This window comes from Taudactylus pleione, unplaced genomic scaffold (assembly GCF_031769625.1).
Source record: "Taudactylus pleione unplaced genomic scaffold, aTauple2 ptg000086l, whole genome shotgun sequence".
NCBI lineage: Eukaryota > Metazoa > Chordata > Amphibia > Anura > Myobatrachidae > Taudactylus > Taudactylus pleione.
The window spans coordinates 32,149,652-32,162,791 of NW_028284488.1; the positions used below are offsets into that span (position 1 = coordinate 32,149,652).

The following is a 13,140-nucleotide window of genomic DNA, read 5'->3' on the forward strand; positions in this document are numbered from 1 at the left end:
TATAATTTTCTAGACGTCTCATCTACCTTAGGGTGGTAACAACATATTTTGTGATATTTTTAGGTGTCAACTGTATGGTGTGATCTCTCCTTATATGGATAATCAGAAGCTGCTTCATGCATTTAATTGGGAGGCAAATCGATGATCTGTCCGCTTGTGTAATTGTGTACTATCAGTGAATACTTGGAAATGGAATCATGCAGGATGCCACAGAAAACTTTACAGAGTGGAAGGATAGTGAAAGGAGCCCAGGCCATGAACGGCCACATTGCGATCCTGATACCCTTCTCCTCTACACTGCAGACATTTACGGCATTGTGTGGGACACAACCACCCTAAACACAAAATAAAATAAAGTAATGCCTTAGTAATAAATACAGAAGTAATGCCCTAAAAAATTATCTGACACATTTCTGGCTTTTGGCTATGGAGTACAATGTAAAACTTAGGTAAATATTCACCTACCTTTAAATATGAGCGAAGAGATAGCCACATTTTTATATTCTGAACTTTCTTTAGACGGAAATGTGGAACTTCTGACTTCCTAGCTCTCCTGGCAGATGTTAAATGTCCAAATAATTTAGCAAACAATAATCTCTGGAATAAAATGAAGTAAAATTACTTTTTCACTTCGGAACAAAGAAGGCAACCATCCTGATTAGGTATGGCAAATACCAGCAACTAGTGGACCTTGTATTCTTAGGCAAGGATTAGACCCAACGTTGCATTCAAGTATCTTGCCAGTGGGAAAACTTGTGCAGTATCATCAGGATTGGTGCTACCATTAGGCAGCTGCTGAGGTGCCACCGAGACCGCCTACTCCAATGAAGAGACATACAGTACCTCTGAAAGCGATAGCTTCATTCTACATGATGCTGCTTGTGGCTGGGCTGCAGATTTAGTAAGCCTTGGTTACCTCTGCAGTTTTCCCTTGCTCGCTGGCCGTAACAGCATTTGACATGTCGTGTAACTACAGTGTGAGGCAGCCAGTGGCGCCCATTCCCCGGGTCTCTCCTCCCCTTCCCTCCCAGACAATACAAAGACATGAATTTTAAATGGTGCTTCAGTGCAGGAGTCAGTGAAGTTACTCTTTCTAGTCTACACTGGGATTTGACTCGCTTGAGTTTTATTGCTATCGAATTACTATGCATGTGTGCTTGCACAGTTATAGGATCTATTAACAGTGTCAAACTCACCATGGAGAAAAAAAATTTTTTGGTTTTACACGGTGTCCATATATATTAAATAAAGAATTTCATTCATTCTATGTTGATGGAAAGATCGAGGATCAGTAACTACTTTTGATTGTTATGGCATGCGGAAAAGCAACTATCATGGACTATTGTGAAACTAATCTGACTATATAATAAAATTAAGCTGTGAACTTACAAATGCTGCTATTATGTAGGCTATTTGCAGAGCACCTTATGTTTATCATCTTAGTATTTGTTATCTACATATTTTTAATTGATTCCTGCACTTACTAATAATCATCCAGCAAGGAAATCATAAAATGGATGTAACAAGCTGTAACCAAATTTGGTGTCAACAACCAATCTTAAAATGGGGACACATTTAACGATGTGTACCCAGCGATCCAAAGAGCGGACATCGGTTGGCCGGTAAACATTAGAGGATCCCGTGCCCAACCGCCCGATATGTCAGCCCCTACCGTCTCACGCTGCATGGGGTCGTCAGTCTAATCGTCAGATTGAGCTGCATGTAGGGCTGACGTGACGATCAAAAGCGAACGCGCATGGCCAGACATAGTGAGTACGCATTAGACGATATTGACAATATATTGGAACGATCAGTCGGATCGTCCGAAATATCATCTAATGTGTACCCAGCTTTAGTGACCAAAAAAATATGCTCCTGAGCTCTTAACTCTCCCATTTTGCAATATTCATCCCTTCAAAGCCATTAGCCAATTTAAAATATATTGGGGTTTGATATTGTATAACACAGAGATATATATATATATGCGAAAGATGAGTGGGGGCGGCGCCAGCTAATGACTTCTAAATAAATGAACAGACAAAAAACCCACTGATACGGGCGTCAGCTCACTATGTCAATAACTGTATAGTGCTGGTAGTGCACTAGAAAGAATAAATAAAGATAATGGAATGGAGTTGTTGAGCGACTTAATACGAATGTGAAATATGCAAATTCTAAAGTGACTTTTTAAAAAAAAAAAAGACCATAGGATATTGAATGCCTATGCGAATAAAGTGCTAATGTAAATGCAAAAAACATATTGAGGTAGAATATATTTGTTTAAAAGTGCTAATGTGCCATAGATAATAAAATACAGTATTTGTTCTCATAAAAAATGTGCATATACTAAAAGAATATTTAAAAAAAAAAAAAAAACATATAATTTTATTAATACAAGATTAACAAAATATTAAAATACCACCTCCGTTTAAAGGATGCGTAATACTTCACATAAAAAAGACAACAGAATCACAGAATAAAAAATAAGTAATGGATAAAAGTCAGCTTATCTGAGATAAATGAGTACATTTCTTAATAGTTCATGCAAGGGTCAAATGCGCCCAACGCGTTTCGTACAGCGTCCTTGATGTCTGCTTCCAACTGCAAAGACTTAGGAAAAATGTCCTATATATCCTAAGTCCATTAGTCTTTGTAGTTGGAAGCAGACAGCAGTCTCACATAGTGGGTGGTTTGTTTCCTGTGATTAAATTCAATGCATTTTTATAGAACCATCTGAAGCTGTGATTTATCCTTATTTAGGATATATATGACATTTTTCCTGAGAATTATCCTTCTGAAATTCGTTATGATCCTCTCTTGATAGGGATATACTCAAAAAAAAAATTTTTCACTTAAGTTACCCCTGAAGAAGTCCTAACGGACAAAACACGTTGGGTATTGGTTTTGATGGTATCATCCATTGTATTGTAAAGATCTGCCAATAATAAAGTCAATCACAAAAAAAAATTCCAATTAAACAAAATAATTTTTAATAAAATGTCCAAAAACAATATTGCACTTCAATGTCCATAAACGGACTAGATTAAGAGATCCAGATGTATGGATAAGGAGTTCAGTCCGTAATGTGGATAATTTTTCTATAAAGAATGACTGTCTTGTTGCTTTTTAAGGAATGGCACTCTCGTAGCCTTCACTTCTCCATAGAAACCGCGGAGATCATAATTTATCTAAAACAAAACCCTTTACCAAATATACACCCAAAAATGGGCCAATTGGCCAAATATTCGTTGGTATCCAAATTTTTATAACAAGATTTTTTTATTAAAAAGATCCTTAATACAAATATTAATTTGCTTACAATGTTCAGACATCCTGTATCATAAGAAGAATAGAATATTTTTCTGACTCCACTTCTATAAGTAGTTTGGTACATAGTTGAATGTGCTGACAACAAAATCACACAAAAATTATCATTGGAAATCAAATTTATTAACCCATGGAGGTCTGGTTTTGGAGCCACACTCAAACTTAATGTGGAAAAACACACTAAAGGCTGCTCCAACTTTGATGTAATGTCCTTAAAACAAGTCAAACTGAGGCTCAGTAGTGTGTGTGGCCTCCACGTGCCTGTATGACCTCCCTACAATGCCTGGGCATGCTCCTGATGAGGTGGCGGATGGACTCCTGAGGGATCTCCTCCCAGACCTGGACTAAAGCATCTGCCAACTCCTGGACAGTCTGTGGTGCAACGTGGCGTTGGTGGATGGAGCGAGACATGACGTCCCAGATGTGCTCAATTGGATTCAGGTCTGGGGAACGGGCAGGCCAGTCCATAGCATCAATGCCTTCGTCTTGCAGGAACTGCTCACACACTCGAGCCACATGAGGTCTAGCATTGTCTTGCATTAGGAGGAACCCAGGGCCAACCGCACCAGCATATGGTCTCACAAGGGGTCTGAGGATCTCATCTTGGTACCTAATGGCAGTCAGGCTACCTCTAGCGAGCACATGGAGGGCTGTGCGGCCCCCCAAAGAAATGCGACCCCACACCATTACTGACCCAATGCCAAACTGGTCATGCTGGAGGATGTTGCAGGCAGCAGAACGTTCTCCTTGACATCTCCAGACTCTGTCACATGTGCTCAGTGTGAACCTGCTTTCATCTGTGAAGAGCACAGGGCGCCAGTGGCGAATTTGCCAATCTTGGTGTTCTCTGGCAAATGCCAAACGCCCTGCACGGTGTTGGGCTGTAAGCACAACCCCCACCTGTGGACATCGGGCCATCATACCACCCTCATGGAGTCTGTTTCTGACTGTTTGAGCAGACACATGTACATTTGTGGCCTGCTGGAGGTCATTTTACAGGGCTCTGGCAGTGCTCCTCCTGTTCCTCCTTGCGCAAAGGCGGAGGTAGCGGTCCTGCTGCTGGGTTGTTGCCCTCCTACGGCCTGCTCCACGTTTCCTGATGTACTAGCCTGTCTCTTGGTAGCGCCTCCATGCTCTGGACACTACGCTGACAGACACAGCAAACCATTGATGTGCCATCCTGGATGAGTTGCACTACCTGAGCCACTTGTGTGGGTTGTAGACTCCGTCTCATGCTACCACTAGAGTGAAAGCACCGCCAGCATTCAAAAGTGACCAAATCAGCAGCCAAATAGCATAGGAACTGAGAAGTGGTCTGTGGTCACCACCTGCAGAACCACTCCTTTATTGGGGGTGTCTTGCTCATTGCCTATAATTTCCACCTGTTGTCTATTCCATTTGCACAACAGCATGTGAAATTGATTGTCAAACAATGTTGCTTCCTAAGTGGACAGTTTGATTTCACAGAAGTGTGAATGACTTGGAGTTACATTGTGTTGTTTAAGTGTTCCCTGTATTGACCACTGCTAGAAATGTTTATAGTTCTTTATAAACAGGTGATTAATAGTGCATGCACTGATTAGTTTTTAATTCAGGTAATATTTGGTCAGTTTGTTATGTATTAAAGTTGTTTTTTTTGTGTGTTGGTAGGTTGTTATGGCAACCGATCACTTGGTGGGGGAAATGATGTCACAACCTGGCTCTGGGACTTCTGTTTTCGGAACCAGGAAGTGATGTTGTCGGGGCATTTGCAGTCTAGTTGCTACATAAATGTGGTAAGTGTTATTTATGTTTGTACCTTATGCTTGACAAAAGCGCACATTAAAGCGCTGAAATGTTGCGAGCCCCAATGGACTGAATGAAAAATTCACGTGGAATGTATTTTGCTAAGCGGAAGATCATAGTATTGGTCCATTCATGTACTTGTGTGTAATTCTCTAGGTCGATTATTTAGGTCCAATAGATTATGATTATTTTTATTATTTTGCTGCGCATTGCATCCTAAAGCGGGTTCTTTCTTCTTTTTTTGTAGGTATTATGCATGGTCTCTTTATGCATCATTATGTATATTATTGATGATCTATATATTTTGGATGGTTCTGTTTATTCCAACAATGTGGCTGCTTTTTACTAGACGTATTTGTACATGTATGAATCCATTTTGTCTTCTATATATATTGTAATTTATCTAACGTGCTGTTTTCTATATTGGGTGTAGTTTTCTCTGTGCATCACATTTCAGTTTTTTATTTTTTCTCCTATGCTCAGCGTGCCCTCGCATCACGGTTTGGTTTCCTAGGCTACGGATACCATGGGACCTCCGACGCCGTGACGTCATTGCTGAGCGCCTCGGGTGACGGGACAGTCTCTCTACACTTTTTCGCGGGCTTCTGAACATTCTTAAGGTAAGCACTTCTTTTTATATGTATTGTATACCTTGACAAAGGGGCGTTCCGGCCCCGAAACGTTGGAAAATTTAATACACTTATGTACTTCTACAAATCCCGGAGTGCTGCTGTTTTTCTTTCTCATATTCTACGATTTATTCAGAGGGCACCCGGGTGCAACGATTTAAGGGGGAGAGTTCCGGACTGTATCACAAAGTGTGTGTGTGTGTGTGTGTGTATGATAGATATATATATATATATATATATATATATATATAATTTGTCGTTAATGAATCTGACAATAAACCTAAAAAAATATTTAATACTATTTTAAATAGTCAATATATATGGGAGGGGCCAGGAGGAGTGTATTGCGGGGAGCAGGGGCAGTATTATGAAGCTTTAACGCCCCCATACACGATGCATTACATTAGAGAATCCGATGGATTGGAACGATATCACTGCTATATCGTTTCGTGTGTGGCTATGATATTGGCCAGTCTATGGGCCATTTATATAAAGGCAGATTACTACAGGTATGGATAAAGTCAACCACCTTTATACTGTAAGACATGCATTATGATACAGGGGGCAAAGGGAGCAGACTATATATCACTATAAATGTGACTGTAATGTAAGGTGTATTTTTAGGCAGGCTGCTGGCTCATGCAGTGTGTTAGATGGGGAACATAACGGGACAATGGCTGAGTTGGGAATAGGGAGACGGTGTATCGAAGGCCGCTCAGTCTTAGCCTTCTACCCTTCAATGTCTGGTCAGTGCACCCAGAACAGCTGGTGAGGCTGTAGATACACTGTAGCAAGCAATGCAAGATGGGGAGGAGGGGGTGGCTCATGATGGCCACATGGGTAATGCTGGGGCCAACTCCGGAGCCTGACCTATGGAGCCGGTAGCAGTCTACCACACACAATGGGTGGATGCCCCTAAACAGCGATATTGTGGTTCCTCTGGAAATTATCTACACAATCTGTGAAGGCTGACAGTGTGGCTTGTGGGGGAGCACACCAGTGTGGCTTGTGGGGGAGCACACACACACACACTAGCTTCCTGCTCTCACTGTGCATATTAGGGACACACAGGCTAGTAGTATTATATTTAAGATACCTCAATTTACCCAACATGGAAAGCATTGACTGTTTTCAGCTATATTAACGGATGTAAGTAACGAACATTCTCTGCGTATGAGTTTATGAACATACTGACTACATAATGAAAAAAAGCCAAACTAAGTCCTACACATAGGTAGCATATTTTGTACCTTCAAGAAACTGTAAACAAATTAAAAAAGTTATATTTTTTATAAACTTATGCTAAACTAACCTGCTTGTATGTCCTTTCTGCTACACATAACAAGAAAAAGAAAATCCAGACCAGAGAAACTCGGACGATAAAACTAATAACCACCATGGAAATGACCATGATGTCGGTGCTGGAACCAAAAGCAATACTATAAAGTTCAGAGGCAGAGAGTGTGGCCAGCTGCTCCAAATCTCTGGATTCAGACAGTCTGAAGGCAAATGGTGTCAAACCGAGGATGAGAGAGATAAAGTTTCCAAATATCTGATATCCAATTCCAGGGGTGTAACTGTTTACCTAAAATTAAAGTGCAAAGTTTGTAATGTTACTGTTAAGTGCAATTTAAAAACATATTATATGTCAAAAAATTTGACACGTTTATTTTTTACTAATATGTAAAAAGGGTAATAAAACACCAAAGAAAAAACCCAATGATTTTATACTCACTGTAAAATCAGTTCCTCTGCGTCAATCTGGGGGACACTGGAAACAATTTGGTTAAAGGGGAAGGCTGTTTAGTAGGGACTTAATAGTTAATTCTATTAAACCTGAAACTACCCTCCCTTTTAACCCTACCATCTTCACCTGCAACCCAGTTTTTACTCTTCCAAAGCTGGATGGAGAATACAATCGTGCACCACGAGTACATAATTAACAGGGAAGTTGCCCCCAGATGAACTCAGGAATTGATTTTATGGCGAGTGTAAAAACTTCTTTCGTCCTATCTGGGGGACACTGGAAACAATGGGAGTTCCGAAAGCAAGCCCAAGAGAGGGGTATGATCTGGAACAAGCTGTCCCCCAGACAAATAAGCCTATCTAATAGTAATCTACTCTATGTACTGTTCAGTAGCCAAATCAAAACTGTATATCTAGAGGTCAGCCCTAATTAAATGTGCATTGACCTGACCACATCCAAGACATGGAGAGAGGAATTCCCTTCTGAAGAATTTGACTGCAGAAATGCCAGCAAAACAATCTCCAGATTGGGAATGTAGTCAATAGGTCGACAATGTTGGCACCACAATGTCAATATTGTTAAAATATTGACAGCTAATGTGTCCACTTTGTCGACTTTCACCTGTCGAAATTTTGACAATGTTAGGCGGCGGGGTGGAGGTTAGGCTCTAGAATAAGGGTTAGGGATTAGGTTTAGAGGATAAATACTCACCGGAATGACAGAGAATCGGAGGTCTGCCCCGGAAATCAGTTACATGACTGCCGGGACCCAGAAGACGCCGCTGGAGCCGTATGGAGCAGTTAATTCACAGCTGGGCCACCAGGATAGATGTGTCAACTATCTAAAATGTGGACATTTCATCACTGTCTACATGATAAATGTTGACATGGTCAAAGTCAACATTATGACTCACGATATCATACCCAACCCCCTGATTGAATGGAAAACTCATTCGGCTGAAATGACGAGTGTCAAAGCTGGATAATTGGCTGAGACAAGATCAGTTTAAAATTGAAGCATGCGTGACGCCATCTTGCGAATGGCAGCTAGACTCCATTTTAGAAACAAGAATCTGCAAGATGCCATTTTGCGACCAGCGTCACTTTAAGTTACAACTCACGAGCTAAGAACAGATGGCAATGTTTTTGATAATCTACCAAGGGAAACTGGAAGAACAGCTTCCTGAGTAAAAGTAAATAGAATAGACAATGAGTGTTTTTACATACAAATTGGGAATCCCTGTATGCAGACAAGTATAGTTGTGGCAATTGTAATATAATCCAGGCATTGATCTACACAATTGGATTTGTCTGAATCCTAAACAGGTTTTAGCCCCACACCCAGACAGGATGGCCCTAGCTTCACAGCTTGGGGTAACACATTTGCATTCACACAAGAGTCTGAGAGAACAAAAGAGCTTTTCCTTTGAACACGGGAAAGGTGGGGGCTGCTGAGACAGGGGCATGTGGAACTATCATGCTCAGCAATCCACACTGCTAGGTGTTCACTTAGTAAGTGTTAAGTGCACCATTTCTCATACACACATTAATGCGCATGCATCTGCCCCAAGTTAACTAGCGTCTTTATATCAAACCCCGCATACTCACACATTACATATCCACATAAAAGGTTTAATAAGCTTTGGTATAAGATTTAAGTTTGTTCAGTTAGTTTAAATGCTGTGAAATAAAGATATTTGATAACTAAGGTTTTATACATGCTAAGAGAGCAGTGTTTGGTTTCGTACTGATGCGTACTCTTTCAAAAGAATTCCGGTACTATCGGTGTGGAGATCGCATGATGCATTCTCAACTTATGGACCGCAGAGACTACAAGCAACAAAAATATGAGATATGGTAAGAACTTACCCTTGTTATCTATATTTCTACGAAGTCCATAGGGTTCCACAGGATACCTTGGGGGTATAGGCGATGGCGGCAGACATCCAGGCACCACAGAGTTAAATTTTCAGCCTCCCAGGATGCACTGGGGTCCCTCTCCTATACCCCGCCCCCGAGCCTCAGGCCACTCAGTTTCGTAACAAGCCATAGGCTGGAGCAGGAGCAAAAAAGAGAGAGAAGACAGTCTGGAACACACAAGAATCACATTCTCACCAGAAGGAGACGGAGAAACCGGTGACCAGATCAAAGCCCATCTGCAGTACAGGTGCGACAGGGCAGGAGTCCTGTGGAACCCTATGGACTTCGTAGAAATAGAGATAACAAGGGTAAGTTCTTATCATATCTCATTTTCTACTTCAGGGTCCATAGGGTATCCACAGGATACCTTGGGGATATCCCAAAGCAGTATCCTTCAAGGGTGGGGACGCTCCTGTGCTGTAAGGAGAATCCGCCGACAAAAGGAAGCATCCTGAGAGGCGAAGGTATCAAAAGCATAATACCTTACAAAAATATGGACAGATGACCACGTGGCTGCCAATCACCGCTGAGGTGCCACGTCGAGCTGCCCACGAAGGACCCACAGACCTAGTGGAAGAGCTTTAATAGAGGATGGAACAGGAAGACCTGTGAATCCATCCTGCCAAAGTTAGCGTAGTGGCAGGCCAACCCTTTTTATGGAAATCAGAAAGGACAAAACCGAGAGTCTGATTTCCTAAATGGACTGGTACGGTCAACTTAAATTCTTAGCGCCCGTACCACAGCCAAATAGGCCTCACCAGCAGACAGGACTGGGGAAGTAAAGGCAAGCACTGCCCTGTTCCTAGGAAAGATGAGAAAAAGGGAGGTCTACATGACAGAGCCTCCCATTCTGAGATCCTACTGGCCAAATTAAGAGCCAGAAGGAATACAGTCCTAGCCGTAAGCCATTTGAAATCCACTGAGCCCAGTGGATCAAATGGCGGTCCTCAGAGAGCCCTAAGGACCACAGCCAAATCCCAAGGAGCCACAGGTGGAACAAAGGGATGCTGAATATAACGTACACCCTGCACAAAGGTGCGGACATCAGGAAGAGTAGCAATCCTACACTGAAACCATACTAACAGGGCAGAAACCTGCACCCTCAGGTAAGCAAGGCGAAGACAGTTATCTAAGCCCACCTGTAGGAAATTCAACCTGTGGATATCAGGAATACCCGAGGAGCCAAGCCTCTAGGGCGACACCTGAAAGAAAGTATACCATACCTAATGGTAAATTCTTGCAGATAAAAACTTCCGAGCTGTTAGCATGGACAGAGCCCCTGTTAACTATAGAGCTGGAAAAAACTCCTAGACCTTAAGAGGGCAGTTTCCACCGCCACACCATCAAGGACAGACAACCCAGGTCTGGGTATCAGCCAGGATCCTGAGACAACAGGTCCGGGCATAGAGGCAACAGCTTCGGAGTGTTAACTGAGAGGCTCCGAAGATCTGAGTAATAGTGCCATCTGGCCTACGCTGGAGCTATCAGCAGGAGCGTGCCGCCTCCTTGCTATTACTGGAGGAAGAAGGGATAACGGAGGGACGAGGTACACAACTTGGAAGGTCCACTGGACCTACCTACGTCTATCAGAAGAGTCTCATCTCTGAAAGGCTCCACTTGTTCACCAGAAGATTGAACACCTCCTGATAAAGAGGACATTTCCCTGAATGCACGCCTTGACGGCTGAGAAAGCCTGCTTTCCATCTGAGGATTCCTGAATGAACACTGCCTATGACGGCAGGGATATAGCCTTCCACCCAAGCCAGAATTTGGGACACCACTGTTAGTGTCGCCTGACTTCGGGAACCTCCTAGGTGGCTTACATAAGCCATCATGATGGCGTTGTCAGACTGTACCTGCACGGTATTTCCGTGGAGGACCTGTCCTGCATGCTGGAGAACCTTGAATACTGCTCAGAGTTCTCAGATGTTTATGGGAAGCGCAAAAACTACTGGTGTCCACCTGCCCTGGAACAAGTGTGGACCCGTCACTGCTTCCCAGCCACGGATACTGGCGTCCGTCGTCAGAAGGACCCTGTCCGCAATCCCAAAGGGGGTGCCCCTTGTTTAGGTGAGCTTTCTGCAGCCACCAGGCCAGAGAGAGACAAACCTCCGGGGAAAGCCTATTGACTTTATCCTATGGGGCAACCCATCCCATCCGGAGAGGATCAAGTTCTTTAGAGTGAAGCTGGGTACTCCACCATGTCGAACAGCGACATCCTGGAATCCAGGAACCACATTGCCAAGTGAATAGACACTCGGCGACTCTACATTACAGGCAAAGGTACGCAGTTGCCTGCAGAGATCTTTTCCTCAATCACAAAGATCCTCAGATGTTGGGATATGGAGCATCCTCTGTGAAGAATCAGAGAGGACCATTTCCAGTTTATCAGTCAGCCCTAACATAGCAACACAGATATTGTCTGTTGCATATGGCACTGAAGTATCTCTGGAGACCGTGGTAACAACAGGAGGTCACTCAGATAGGGTAACAAGCGGACCCCCTGCATCCGCAGGTGGGCTGCCATAACTACCATGACCCTGGTAAACCGTGAGGCGCGGAGGCCAGACCAAGGGGCAATGCCAGAAACTGGAAACGCTTATCGACCACTGCAAACCTGAGGAAAACACTGGTGTGCTAAGATAAGAGGGATATTCAGGTAGTCACCCTGAATATAGCCAACGACACCACAAAATTCCCAGGCTCCATTGAATGATGGAATGCAGGGTCCCCCTCCCGAACCAAGGAACCCTTAAGAATTTGTTGAAGGATTCGAGGTTGAGAATGTCCTGGTAAGCCCCATTGGGTGTCTGTACCAGAAAGAGGATGGAGTAATACCTCGTTCCCCTTTGGGGCAACGGAATAGGTACTATAACTCCTGCCTGGAGCATAGAGTGTAACACCCTCAAAAATTACAGGGCCTTGTCCTGAATTGACAGAAGACCTGTAACGAAAAACCGTCTGGGAGGCTTTTACCGGGAAGAGAGGACATACCTTCAAGAAAATACTTCTCTTACCCCAGTGTCCGTGGTGGTCAGACACCAGCACTGGGCGAACTGGAGAAGCCGGCCTCCAACTCTGGGGGCTCCCGAGAGGAGGCCCGTCCCGTGAGGCTGAAGGCTTATAGTCTAACTTGGGAGTAGGACGTCTTGTACTCTAAGCCTGTTCTTATGGCTGAGCAGATTTCCTGGCTACTGACTGTCTTGGAAAGCTGTATTTTAGACTTACCCTGGCCTCACAGGGCCGAAAAGACAAAGTCCCAGATCCTGATGGGACTGTAGCCGATGGCAGACACGCAGACGTAGCTGCTGCCTGCAGGGCCACAATTGCGTCCAGACGAGGGCCAAACAGGACTTGTCCCGTAAAAGGCAAAGGGAATATTGGATTTTAGATATATTTCCACCTTGCAATCTGGAACCTCTTTCAAAGAGGACCTGGAGGGCATGGGCAACGTAGCACTCCTCACTAGGCGTGTAACATGAGAATCTACCCGTAAAGGTAACTCCCATTCGGAAATGTAATTATCCGCAAAAAGGGTATGCAAAAGGTCAACCGTTTTTGAGGCTGGAACCGCTTACCCGGAATTTCCACGCCTCCTCTAAATGATCCACCTGACCAGATAGAGGAATTACAGTGGCAACACCCTTATCCTTAAAGAAGGCATATTTGGATTTAGCCACGGGGGATATGTAATAACCAAAGCCGCACGGACTGCCCGTAGAAGGCCAGGTAT

General features: G+C 43.5%; 1 protein-coding gene across 4 annotated transcripts in view; it reads right to left on the reverse strand.

Annotated features, from left to right (window-relative positions):
* The window catches only part of PHTF2 (putative homeodomain transcription factor 2), a 173,303-nt gene that overhangs the window by 17,080 nt on the left and 143,083 nt on the right, over positions 1 to 13,140 (reverse strand). For 3 of the 4 annotated variants that reach the window (XM_088468818.1, XM_088468816.1, XM_088468817.1), the window contains 2 exons: positions 7,054 to 7,326; positions 466 to 597 (listed from right to left, as the gene is read on the reverse strand). In XM_088468818.1, the coding sequence (XP_088324944.1) occupies positions 466 to 597; positions 7,054 to 7,326 (405 nt within the window). The remainder of the gene's footprint in view (positions 1 to 465; positions 598 to 7,053; positions 7,327 to 13,140) is intronic. The other variant, XM_088468819.1, reaches the window with a different exon arrangement.